The sequence below is a fragment of the Salmo salar genome, chromosome ssa09 (assembly GCF_905237065.1).
Source record: "Salmo salar chromosome ssa09, Ssal_v3.1, whole genome shotgun sequence".
Taxonomy (NCBI): Eukaryota; Metazoa; Chordata; class Actinopteri; order Salmoniformes; family Salmonidae; genus Salmo; species Salmo salar.
The window spans coordinates 84,387,290-84,400,736 of NC_059450.1; the positions used below are offsets into that span (position 1 = coordinate 84,387,290).

The following is a 13,447-nucleotide window of genomic DNA, read 5'->3' on the forward strand; positions in this document are numbered from 1 at the left end:
TCTAAACAGACCCCTCTCATCATCAGGGATGAGATCCCTGTAGAGAGTCTCTAAAAAGTTGAGTAGATGCTGGGTGTTGTATGGCGCTATAAGGGGGATATGGGTTAGGACAACATGCTCCGAAATAGCAGCACACATGGTGATATTTCCTCCCCGTTGGCCTGGCAAATCCACAGTAGCTCTGTGACCGATGATATTCCGACCCCGCCTTCTGCATTTGGTCAGGTTGAAGCCAGCCTCATCCACGTATACAAAGTTGTGAGAGGGTTCACTTGATTCCAACTCCATTATACGCTATATCCCAGAACACACAGTTGAATTTGTTTTGGTAAGGAAGAGTGACATAAAATGTACATATATTGCATGTTCCTTCCACAGCAATGGAAATGTGTGCAGTTTATGCTTACTGTACTATGTATCACTATAAAATGTTGCTGTAAAGTAGTTACATAGATATATGTTTTACCTGTACATACTGGTACCGTAGCTCCTTAACTCTGTCCTCATTCCTTTGGAATGGTACACGGTACAGCTGTTTCATACTCATCTGGTTTCTATACAGCACCCTGTCGGTGGTTGAGATGCTAACCATATGGATGTTTTCAAATACATCGTTGTCGTCTATAATGGTCCTTTGTATTTCCCTGAGTCTCATGGCATTGTTTGCTCGGACCATGGTGCAAATAGCCTCCTCCTGTTGAGGTGTGAAAAGGCGTCCTCTGCCACCGGTTTGAGGTAATCTTGCAGTCCTATGTGTGGAAAAATGCAGTGATGCATCACACACTTTCACATAGACAAAAACTATGCAAACACACATTTTACTGTAAAACATACAGGTGGGTGCAGTATGTATCTGTATAGAGTATATTTCTGTATGCTGTGAAATACAAGTGGACTACTGTAATATGAAGCATTGTAGGAAGTATACAGTATACTGCTTATATACAGTAACTGTGCACTGTACATTGGTGGACATACCTGTTCTCTCTTCGAAACGTTTGAACTATTGAGGACACGGTTGATCTCCCAATATTCGGCTGCACCCTTCGACCCGCCTCAGCCATTGTAAGGCCATGATTGACCACATGGTCTACAATAGTGTCCCTTATGTCATCAGATATGCGCCTATGTCCTCTTCTGCCTCTTCCTCTGTTTTGCCTTCCACCACGCATCCTTGCTCCTCTTCTTCCTCCTCTTGGCTGTTGACCCTGTTCGTTTCCTGGTCCATCCATTATTGGAAAATTGCAACTCTGTGTTGTGGTCTGTCTATATATGCTTGCCAATTGATTCTTCATGAGATGCACCTTTGAGCAATTTAGACAACTGGTTGATTGTTGGTTGAACTAACACTTTACATTCCTTCATGAGTGAGGGTCAATTTCACCTGCACCATTCATCAATTCACGTTTTTGTACAAAAGGTCTAATAGAAATGTGTAAAACTATGCTTGACAGTTTATGACAAATAGTTCAACAATTTTGCATGTAATGGCTTATGCAAGGAACTAATGCCTAGATGTTTTGAGGGTAAGACTATTCAACAGAGAATCATCTACTATATTTTGATCAACATGACATGAGCAATTGAAAATGTGGAAAAAAGATGACACTTGTACATTATCAATTGCAATATGTACAAAAGCAATTGCAATTTGTTCAAAGGAATAAGAAATTGCTTTAATGATGTGCACAAGTGACTAGATGATTTGGAATTTGTACAAGTAGTATCAAGAATGGCACTTTTGATCTAGGAAATGCACCAAAGCGACTGAGAAAAACTGTAATCCCTGATCCATTCAGTTCATCCCTGGTCTATTCAGTTCATCCCTGATCCATTCAGTGTATCCCTGGTCTATTCAGTTCATCCCTGGGCTATTCAGTACATCCCTGATCTATTCAGTTCATCCCTTGTCTATTCAGTTCATCCCTGATCTATTCAGTTCATCCCTGATCCATTCAGTTCATCCCTGATCGATTCAGTTCATCCCTGATCTATTCAGTTCATCCCTGATCTATTTAGTTCATCCCTGATCTATTCAGTTCATCCCTGATCTATTCAGTTCATCCCTGATCTATTCAGTTCATCCCTGATCTATTCCGTCTGACACTTGGCAGTTGGTTGTTTGACTGACAAATAGCCTGACTTGCTGGTTCACCTTCTTATCTTTTCAAGTAACTCCTTGGTTCTCTGTCTGTCTGTCTGTCTGTCTGTCTGTCTGTCTGTCTGTCTGTCTGTCTGTCTGTCTGTCTGTCTGTCTGTCTGTCTGTCTGTCTGTCTGTCTGTCTGTCTGTCTGTCTGTCTGTCTGTCTGTCTGTCTGTCTGTCTGTCTGTCTGTCTGTCTGTCTGTCTGTCTGTCTGTCTGTCTGTAAATGTATGTTGTTCTGTTCTCCCAGGCTGCAGGGTGTGCAGAGGGAGTGGGCCCAGGTGCAGAGTGATCTGCTGGCCCAGGGCTCGGTGCTGCGGGGGGAGCTCAGTGCTGCCCAGCTGGAGAGGACCAGGCTGGAGGGAGAGATCAGCTCTCTGAGGGAGAACAACCAGAGACTGGAGCTCAGCACCGACCGCCTCACCAACCAGTACCAGGTCAGGAGGAAGGGAGGGTCTCACGCACACACACACACACACACACACACACACACACACACACACACACACACACACACACACACACACACACACACACACACACACACACACACACACACACACACACACACACACACACACACTTTGGCTTTACTATCCAAGTGGGGACCAAAAAGTGAGGACCTCCCCCACACACACAACTTATTTTTTCTATTCATTATTCTGAAACCTGTGTGTGTGTTTGTGTGTGTAGCTGCTGACCCAGCTAAAGGGGAATATGGAGGAGGAGAACCGTCATCTGTTGGAGCAGAATCAGAGTCTGACCAATCAGAACAGAGACCTGATGGAGCAGAGCCTGGAGTGCAAGGACCAGCACCACTCACAGCAGAGAGAATACCAGTCAGTACACACACACACACATTCATGTAAAGATTATTATTATTTTCTTGACTCATCTCTCCTTACCTCTCCTCACCTCTCCTCCCTCGCTCCTCTTGTCTCCTCTCCTCACCTCTCCTCTCTCTCTTCCTCTCCTCCTCCTCTCTCTTCTTCTCTTCTCTTGCCCTCTTCTCTCTTTCTTATCTCTCATTACTCCCCTTTTCATCTCTTCTTCATTCTCCTCCCTATCTCTCCTCTCTCCTCTCCTCTCCTATCTCTCTCTTCATTATTCTCTTTACCTCTACTCCTTCTTTAACCTAACTCTCTTCTTTCTCTCTTTCTTCCTCCTCCCCTCTCTTCCCTCTTCCCTCTCTCTCTTCTCTTCCTCCCCTATCTCTCTCTCCTCTTCCTCTTTCTCTTCACCCTCTTCCTCCCTCTCCTCTCCTCCCTCTCTCCTCTCTTTACCTTTCTTCCCCTCTCCTCCCTCTCTCTTTTCCTCTCCTCCTCTCTTCACCCTCTCTCCTCCCCTCTCCTCTCCTCCTTCTCTCATCTCTTTACCTCTCTTCACCTCTCCCCCTCTCTCCTTTCCTCTCCTCCTCTCTTCACCCTCTCTCCTCTCCTCTCTCCTTTCTTCTCCCTCTCTCCTCTCTCCAGGGAGAAGATGGGTGAGCTGCGTAGAGAGAAACAGAAGCTGGTGGAGAAAATCATGGATCAGTACAGAGTCCTGGACCCCTGCATGCTTACACCCAGCAAGGCCAAGTAAACACACACACACACACACACACACACACACACACACACACACACACACACACACACACACACACACACACACACACACACACACACACACACACACACACACACACACACACACACACAAACGTTAAGAGAGGTTCCAGGTTTGAGGGATTGATGTCACATCGCTCCAATAGGTCCTTACTGTGGTCTTTGCAGCGTTTCTTCTGGACTCCTGCAGGGTGTTTGGATGCAGAGACACACATGCAGACACAGACACACAGACAAAGGCCAAATCCCTCTTTTTGTACCCCCCTACACTCTCTCCATCTCTCTCACTTCCCATTGATCTTGATCTCCCTCTCTCCATCCCTCCCTCGCTCTCTCTCCTTCCTTTCCTCCCTCCCTCCATCCCTCTCTGTAGGAAGTCCAACTGGATAGCAGACAGGATGAAGAAGCTGATTAAGCCTAAAGGAGGAGGAGGGAGAGAGGGACGTGCTCCGGTCTACGCTGCTGGCAGTATAGAGAACCTGGCTGACAGTGCAGACTACCCACCAAACACACAGACTGCTGCTGGGACCGGTGAGACCACACACACACACACACACACACACACACAGACAGACAGACAGACAGACAGACAGACAGACAGACAGACAGACAGACAGACAGACAGACAGACAGACAGACAGACAGACAGACAGACAGACAGACAGACAGACAGACAGACAGACAGACAGACAGACAGACAGACAGACAGACAGACAGACAGACAGACAGACAGACAGACAGACAGACAGACTGAACAACTCAATGAGAGACCACAGATACTATTATACACAAACACAAATCCCATTCAAATCACTCCCTCTCTTTATGGCTCTGTCTCTCTCCCTCACCCTACCCCCTGTTATATCTCACCCCTCTGTTCTCTCTCCTCTCCTCCAGACCCCCGCAGTGCCCCCGTCTCCCCCTCCCCCCTGCGACGTGCCCCCTCCCTGGGTATCTCTGACCAGACGGAAGGGCTGTGTGGGCTGCCGCTGCGTTCAGGTTCGGGGTGCCGTCGAAAGCTCGGCTCCCGTCGAAAGCTGGCTTCCCAGTCCTTCAGTCCCGGAGACCAGAAGACTTCGCCCCTCCGGCGTCTACAATCTGCAGATAGAGGTTCCACGGTGATCTGGGAGGGGCAGAGCAGCCCTAGAGACAAACTCACTCCCAAAACCACACCCATGGCCTCAGCCACCACCAGCCAGGAGAATGTGATGGAGGAGGAAGGGAGAGGTAAGGAGGGGAGAGGTGATGGATAGAGGGGAGTGGAGGAGAGAGGTGAGATGGATGAAGCGGGAGAGAGGGAGTGGAGGGAAATGGGGTAGAGAGAGGGAGGCAGAGAGGTGAGGAGGAAGGGAGTGGGGAGAAATGGAAGAGAGGGGGAGAGGTAAGGAGGGATGAGGAATAAGGAAGGAGATAAGGGTGAGGGAAGGAGAGAGATGAGGAGGAAGGAGTGGGGTGAGAGGGAAGGAGAGAGATGAGGAGGAAGGAGTGGGCGGAGGGAAGGAGAGAGATGAGGAGGAAGGAGTGGAGGGAGAGGGAAGGAGAGAGATGAGGAGGAAGGAGTGGGCGTAGAGGGAAGGAGAGAGATGAGGAGGAAGGAGGGGGGGGAGGGAAAGAGAGAGATGAGGAGGAAGGAGTGGGTGGAGAGGGAAGGAGAGAGGTGAGGAGGGAAGTGTGGGGGGAGCGAGACGGAGAGGTGAGTAGGGAGGTGTGGACTATAGGGGAGAGGTGGAGGGAGGACAGAGGGAGGGGTTAGAGATGAGGGAATTTGCGTACCAACTGTCACTGATGTCCCTGACCAGCCCTGACAAATTGAAGTGAAGTGACTCATTTTGACAGGACCTCTCTGTGTGTTTGTGTGTTTGGTTTTAGCCGTGAGTGGGGACAACAATGAAGGACATCTCAACTCAGACCCCTGCTGTCAGTCCAGTAAGGACTAAGAGAGAATTACTGCCTTTCTGCTTCAGCTGGAAATACCATGATTATTTGCACAAATCCGACCTCTACATACAGATCTGATCTAAGTCCAGATAGGGACTCAAATTAAAAGTGTCAAATTCAAATGTTTTGTCAGATTTTTGTAAAAGGTGCCTAATAAATACAGTATTTCTGATCCATTTTCCATTTTCCATACACTGTAAACTAAATGTTTTTCTGCCAGCTACTACTCTATTTGTGTATATTATTGAAGAGATGTCTCTGTTCTTCTGGGGTGACAAGCAACATTTCCTTCTCTGGCCAATGGGTGTCAGTGTAGAGCTAGTTAGACACAAATACAGATCAGATGAGGGAGCATCTTTTAAATAAGAAACAAGGCCTGTAGGTTCATCATGACTGTAGGGCCATTCTGGTTCCCTTCATCCCACACCAAGGGGGCAACACGTCAGCATTTCGGCTGGGGAGGGTGGGGTAGATGGAGGGATTAAGGGGAGAGAACAGACACTAAAGGATAAAAGCAGAGAGGCTTTTCTCTCCACCAAAGCCCCGGTGAATTAGGATTCAGAAAAAGACAAATGGAACGCTAATACAATTCATGAATTATGTAGTTGTCATGGCAACATTAATCAAAATGAGGCCCCAGCCTCTGAACATTTTGTTTATGAAATTGAGATGCATCCAGCATGAGTGAGAGTGTGGAGGATGATATTGGCCCTGCCACTCAGTCGGTTATTACAGTTAGACTCCATCTGACACCTGCAGACAGACAGCAAACTGCAGACAGACAGCAACCGGCAGACAGACAGCAACCGGCAGACAGACAGCAACCACAAAGTGAAGAGAAGCAGTGAAATAAAAACACAGAACAAAGACATTTATACTCCTCATTCCTTATGTTCACTAGAATAAAATCAATTATATATCTGAAAGACACTGGTCATCAACATGTACATTTGAAGAGTACGGGTGTAAAAAATAGACATTTTGATTCCTCATTCAGATTCCTTTCAGCCAATAGACTAGAATAAAAGTTAATGACATATACAGTACACAACCCAGTGGTCATCTTAACTTGTCAGTATGTGTCTGTAGTGGTGGGTAAATAATTGAAAAGGGAAGTGGTGTAATGCCATCTGTGTCTATCCGTCTGTGAAGAACTCTCTCTCCCTGTTCTGAGTCTGTCTATCTAACTATCTCAGCCATGGACATCAAATTTTAATGTGGATGGCGTCCTCTAAAGAGCCTCTAATGGCCAGAGCTTTAGCTTTACTGCCTGCCTGAAATCACACTGACCTAGCAAACACTGCGAGCCAGTAATACTGAATTGGACCCAGCAGACACTAGGGTCTGGTTTCCCGGACACAGACTAAGCCTACTCCTGGACTAAAAAGCGTTTGGAAATATTCAAGACAATTGCTTGTTTTTTTAATGTATTATTTAGTCAGATGGAGGTGGTACTGTAGTTACCGGACCTTGGTGATATCAGATATTCATGGCGGAGGTGCTAGCTACCTGTAGGACTGGAGAAGGTATAATGAGAGACCTAGAAAACTGAACTCAGATCGAGAGAGAGAGAGAGAGAAGAATAAATAAGGTTTCGTCTAATTAATTAAAGTCTAGCCCTGGGCTGTGGAAACGCTCTGAGACCGAGGAGGATTTGCTGAGAGGAGAAAAACAACAACAAAATAACGGACAGCAGGAGAGAGAAAATAAGTGTTTGTCTTAACTCAAGAGTCTGACCCTGTAACCTTGCTTCCTCACAAAACTGTCACAATCTTAGAGCTTCAGGTGGCTTTTAGTCAATGAGGCTACCCCTAAGGTAACTATCCTCACTCCTCCTTCTTTACCACTTCTCCCTCCCTATTTCCCTCTTCCTCCTTTCCCCCCTTCATTCAGTCTGCCCCTCTCTCTCAGTCTCTCTCTCCCTGCCTCAGGGCTGGCTCTAGCCTTTTGGGGGCCCTAAGCAAGATTTGGTTAGAGCCCCCCCCCCCATCTCGTGGCAAATCATTTTGTGTTTAGAAGTTTATTTCCTGCAATTGTACACATTTTTCCATGGGGCGGAGAGAAAACTGCTATTTGTTAACAAATTTCATGCAATTCTACCCATTTTGCCATGGGGTGGAGAGACATTTTTGCTGTATTAAAGCACATTTCCAGCAACTTTACACATTTTGTAATGACTTATGCCATGTTAACATGATATGATTCGGTATTCGGCCATGATTACTGCACGTTTAGACAGCTGGCTAGACTAACTACCAATCAAAAAATTGTTAGCTGACATGGCTAATTGAGTGACTGCCAGTGACTGACAGACATAACAAGAGAAAAACTGCTGATACACAAACACATTTTGAGACGGAGACTGAGTTCCTAAATTTACTTTATTTTTGTTGAAAATTGGTCAGGGGGCCCTAGCAGACGGGGGTCCTAAGTGACCGCTTATGTCACTTATGCCTGGAACCGGCCCTGCCCTCCTTTGCTCTCTCTCTCTCTCCTCTCCCACCCTCTTTCCCTCTACTCCCGCTCTCTCTCCTCTCCCACCCTCTTTCCCTCTACTCTCTCTCTCCTCTACCAACCTCTTTCCCTCTACTCTCTCTCTCTCCTCTCCCACCCTCTTTCCCTCTACTCCCGCTCTCTCTCCTCTCCCAACCTCTTTCCCTCTACTCTCTCTCTCTCCTCTCCCAACCTCTTTCCCTCTACTCTCTCTCCTCTCCCACCCTCTTTCCCTCTACTCCCGCTCTCTCTCCTCTCCCACCCTCTTTCCCTCTACTCTCTCTCTCTCCTCTCCCACCCTCTTTCCCTCTACTCTCTCTCTCCTCTCCCACCCTCTTTCCCTCTACTCCCGCTCTCTCTCTCCTCTCCCACCCCCTTTCCCTCTACTCTTTCTCTCCTAGTGTATTAAAGGGTTTGACGCTCTCAGTAAAAGCTGATTTATTCTCTTGTGGTATCGATCGGTCGCTGCATTAAAGATTATAATTCATTACCTCGGCCCTTTTAATACATTAAACACTCAAAATAAAAATAAAATAATCCTAACCTCCCAGGGTGTGGGGAAACACTCTGGGAGAGGAGACGTCCATCCCGTTCCCCCGTCCCGGGCCTTCAGCATGTCTGGTCTCACACCCTCAGGCCATAGGCTATATTGAACAGCGTCTCAGGCAAGCACGCACACACACTTTTCCCACTGACAAAGAAATTATCAGTCTATAATTTTAATGGTAGATTTATTTGAACAGTGAGAGACAGAATAACAACAAAAAAAATCCAGAAAACGCATGTCAAAAATGTTATAAATTGATTTGCATTTTAATAACGGAAATAAGTATTTGACCCCTCTACAAAACATGACTTAGTACTTGGTGGCAAAACCCTTGTTGGCAATTACAGAGGTCAGACGTTTCTTGTAGTGTGCCACCAGGGTTGCACACATCTCAGGAGGGATTTTGTCCCACTCCTCTTTGCAGATCTTCTCCAAGTCATTAAGGTTTCGAGGCTGACGTTTGGCAACTCGAACCTTCAGCTCCCTCCACAGATTTTCTATGGGATTGAGGTCTGGAGACTGTCTAGGCCACTCCAGGACCTTAATGTGCTTCTTCTTGAGCCACTCCTTTGTTGCCTTGGCCGTGTGTTTTGGATCATTGTCATGCTGGAATATCCATCCACGACCCATTTTCAATGCCCTGGCTGAGGGAAGGAGGTTCTCACCCAAGATTTGACGGTACATGGCCCCGTCCATTGTCCCTTTGATGCGGTGAAGTTGTCCTGTCCCCTTAGCAGAAAAACACCCCCAAAGCATAATGTTTCCACCTCCATGTTTGACAGTGGGGATGGTGTTCTTGGGGTCATAGGCAGTATTCCTCCTCCTCCAAACACGGCGAGTTGAGCTGATGCCAAAGAGCTCCATTTTGGTCTCATCTGACCACAACACTTTCACCCAGTTGTCCTCTGAATCATTCAGATGTTCATTGGCAAACTTCAGACAGGCATGTATATGTGCTTTCTTGAGCAGGGGGACCTGTGCTGCAGGATTTCAGTCCTTCATGGTGTAGTGTGTTACCAATTGTTTTCTTGGTGACTATGGTCCCAGCTGCCTTGAGATCATTGACAAGATCCTCCCGTGTAGTTCTGGGCTGATTCCTCACCGTTCTCATGATCATTGCAACTCCACGAGGTGAGATTGTGCATGGAGCCCGAGGCCGAGGGAGATTGACAGTTATTTTGTGTTTCTTCCATTTGCGAATAATCGCACCAACTGTTGTCACCTTCTCACCAAGCTGCTTGGCGATGGCCTTGTAGCCCATTCCAGCCTTGTGTAGGTCTACAATCTTGTTTCTGACATCCTTGGAGAGCTCTTTGGTCTTGGTCATGGTGGAGAGTTTGGAATCTGATTGATTGATTGCTTCTATGGACAGGTGTCTTTTATACAGGTAACAAGCTGAGATTAGGAGCACTCCCTTTAAGAGTGTGCTCCTAATCTCAGCTCCTTACCTGTATAAAAGACACCTGGGAGCCAGAAAGCTTTCTGATTGAGAGGGGGTCAAATACTTATTTCTCTCATTAAAATGCAAATGAATTTATAACATTTGACATGCGTTTTTCTGGATTTTTTTGTTGTTATTCTGTCTCTCACTGTTCAAATAAACCTACCATTAAAATGATAGACTGATAATTTCTTTGTCAGTGGGAAAACGTACAAAATCAGCAGGGGATCAAATACTTTTTTCCCTCACTGTATTTGCAGAAAATGACCACTGGTCAAAATAACAATAAAGACCTCGAATAATGCAAAGAAAATAAGTTCATATTCAACACAATACAAATGTTTTAACTTAGGAAGAGTTCAGAAATCAATTGTTGTTTGATGGCTTGTGACCATCCATCTTCCTCTTGATCACATTCCAGATTATCACCAACCCTGCACCAAATCTCACAGTGGTGGGTGCGAGACACTGTGGTTTGTAGGTCTCTCCAGGTCTACACCCACTGTGAAATTTGGGAGGATCAGTGATAATCTTTGGGTGCTTCAGCAAGGCTGGAATCGGACAGATTTGTCTTTGTGAAGGACGCATGAATCAAGCGACGTACAAGGTTGTCCTTGAAGAAAACTTGCTTCCTTCTCCTCTGACAATGTTCCCCAACTCTGAGGATTGTTTTTTCTACAGGACAATGTTCCATGCGACACAGCCAGTTCAAGACCCTGTCATGGCCAGCCCTATCTCCAGACCTGAACCCCATTCAAAACCTCTGGAATTGAATCAAGAGGTAGATGGATGGTCACAAGCCATCAAACAAAGCCGAGCTACTTGAATTTCTGCGCCAGGAGTGGTGTAAAGTCACCCAACATCAATGTGAAAGACTGGTGGAGAGCATGCCAAGACACATGAAAGCTGTGATTGAAAAGCAGGGTTATTCTACCAAATATTGTTTCCTGAACTCTTCCTAAGTTAAAACATTTGTATTGTGTTGTTTAAAAATGAATATGAACTTATTTGCTTTCCATTATTAGAGGTCTGACAACACCGCATCATTTTTTGTTATTTTGACCAGTTGTAATTTTCTGCAAATAAATGCTCTAAATGACAATATTTTCATTTGGAATTTGGAAGAACTGTTGTCAGTAGTTTATAGAATAAAACAAAATGTTCACTTTACCCAAACACATACTCATAAATCGAAAAACCAGAGAAACTGATCATTTTGCAGAGGGGGTTTGTGGGAATGGTCGGGAACAAGAGGAAGATAATTAAACAGGTCTCTAGAAGGACCAGTGTTAATAAGGACTCCATGTTACCCAATGACAACATTCCTTATGGAGTTGCACAAATACTGTTTACATGTCTCAGAAGTGTTAACATCTGTCTGAAGTGTTAACATGTGTCTTTAGTGTTAACATATGTCTAAAGTGTTAACATGTGTCTGAAGTGTTAACATGTGTCTATAGTGGTAACACGTGTCTACGGAGTCAACATGTGTCTGAAGTGTTAACATGTGTCGGAAGTGTTAACATGTGTCTATAGTGTTAACATGTGTCTGAAGTGTTAACATGTGCCTATAGTGTTAGCATGTGTCTGAAGTGTTAACATCTGTCTGAAGTGTTAACATGTGTCTGAAGTGTTAACATGTGTCTGAAGTGTTAACATGTGTCTGAAGTGTTAATATGTGTCTATAGTGTTAGCATGTGTCTGAAGTGTTAACATGTGTCTATAGTGGTAACATGTGTCTGAATTGTTAACATGTGTCTGAAGTGTTAACATGTGTCTGAAGTGTTAACATGTGTCTAGAGTGTTAACATGTGTCAATCGTGTTAACATGTGTCTGAAGCGTTAACATTTGCCTATAGTGCTAACAAGGGTCTGAAGTGTTAACATGTGTCTATAGTGTTAACATTAGTCTGAAGTGTTAACATGTGTCTATAGTGTTAACATGTGTCTGAAGTGTTAACATGTGTCTCTAGTGTTAACATGTGTCTATAGTGTTAGCATGTGTCTATAGTGTTAACGTGTGTCTATAGTGTTAACATGTGTCTATAGTGTTAAGATGTGTCTATAGTGTTAACATGTGTCTATAGTGTTTACATGTGTCTGAAGTGTTTACATGTCTCTGAAGTGTTGACATGTGTCTATAGTGTTAACATGTGTCTGAAGTGTTAACATGTGTCTGAAGTGTTTACATGTTTCTGAAGTGTTTACATGTCTCTGAAGTGTTGACATGTGTCTATGGTGTTTACATGTGTCTATGGTGTTGACACGTGTCTATGATGTTGGAAGTGTTAGCATGTGTCTGAAGTTTTAGCATGTTTCTATAGTGTTAGCATGTGTCTGAAGTGTTGACATGTGTCTATAGTGTTAACATGTGTCTGAAGTGTTTACATGTGTCTGAAGTGTTTACATGTCTCTGAAGTGTTGACATGTGTCTGAAGTGTTAACGTGTGTCTGAAGTGTTAACATGTGTGTCTAGTGTTAACATTTGTCTATAGTGTTAGCATGTGTCTGAAGTGTTAACATGTGCCTCTAGTGTTAACATGTGTCTATAGTGTTAACATGTGTCTATACAGTTTGCATGTGTCTATAGTGTTAATGTGTGTCTATAGTGTTAACATGTGTCTATAGTGTTAACATGTGTCTATAGTGTTAACATGTGTCTATAGTGTTTACATGTCTCTGAAGTGTTGACATGTCTCTGAAGTGTTGACATGTCTCTGAAGTGTTGACATGTGTCTATGGTGTTAGCATGTGTCTGAAGCGTTAACATCTGTCTGAAGCGTTAACATGTGTCTGAAGTGTTAACATGTGTCTGAAGTGTTAATATGTGTCTATAGTGTTAGCATGTGTCTGAAGTGTTAACATGTGTCTGAAGTGTTAACATGTGTCTAGAGTGTTAGCATGTGTCTATCGTGTTAACATGTGTCTTAAGCGTTAACATTAGCCTATAGTGATAACAAGGGTCTGAAGTGTTAACATGTGTCTATAGTGTTAACTGTAGTCTGAAGTGTTAACATGTGTCTATAGTGTTAACATATGTCTGAAGTGTTTACATGTGTCTATAGTGTAAACATGTGTCTGTAGTGTTAACATGTGTCTGAAGTGTTAACATGTGTCTGAAGTGTTGACATGTGTCTGAAGTGTTGACATGTGTCTGAAGTGTTGACATGTGTCTGAAGTGTTAACATGTGTCTTTAGTGTTAACATGTGTCTATAGTGTTAGCATGTGTCTGAAGTGTTAACATGTGCCTCTAGTGTTAACATGTGTCTATAGTGTT

At 44.6% G+C, this 13,447-nt stretch overlaps 1 protein-coding gene across 3 annotated transcripts in view; it reads left to right on the forward strand.

Moving 5' to 3' along the window:
- LOC106612079 (protein Daple) overlaps nucleotides 1-5,911 on the forward strand; it is an 84,467-nt gene extending 78,556 nt beyond the window's left edge. For all 3 annotated transcript variants that reach the window (XM_045724135.1, XM_045724136.1, XM_045724137.1), the window contains exons 23-28: nucleotides 2,394-2,580; nucleotides 2,837-2,982; nucleotides 3,616-3,720; nucleotides 4,124-4,281; nucleotides 4,648-4,977; nucleotides 5,620-5,911. In XM_045724135.1, coding sequence (XP_045580091.1) covers nucleotides 2,394-2,580; nucleotides 2,837-2,982; nucleotides 3,616-3,720; nucleotides 4,124-4,281; nucleotides 4,648-4,977; nucleotides 5,620-5,687 — 994 coding nt within the window. In that variant the 3' untranslated portion in view covers nucleotides 5,688-5,911. The remainder of the gene's footprint in view (nucleotides 1-2,393; nucleotides 2,581-2,836; nucleotides 2,983-3,615; nucleotides 3,721-4,123; nucleotides 4,282-4,647; nucleotides 4,978-5,619) is intronic.
- The last annotated feature ends 7,536 nt before the right edge of the window (nucleotides 5,912-13,447 follow it).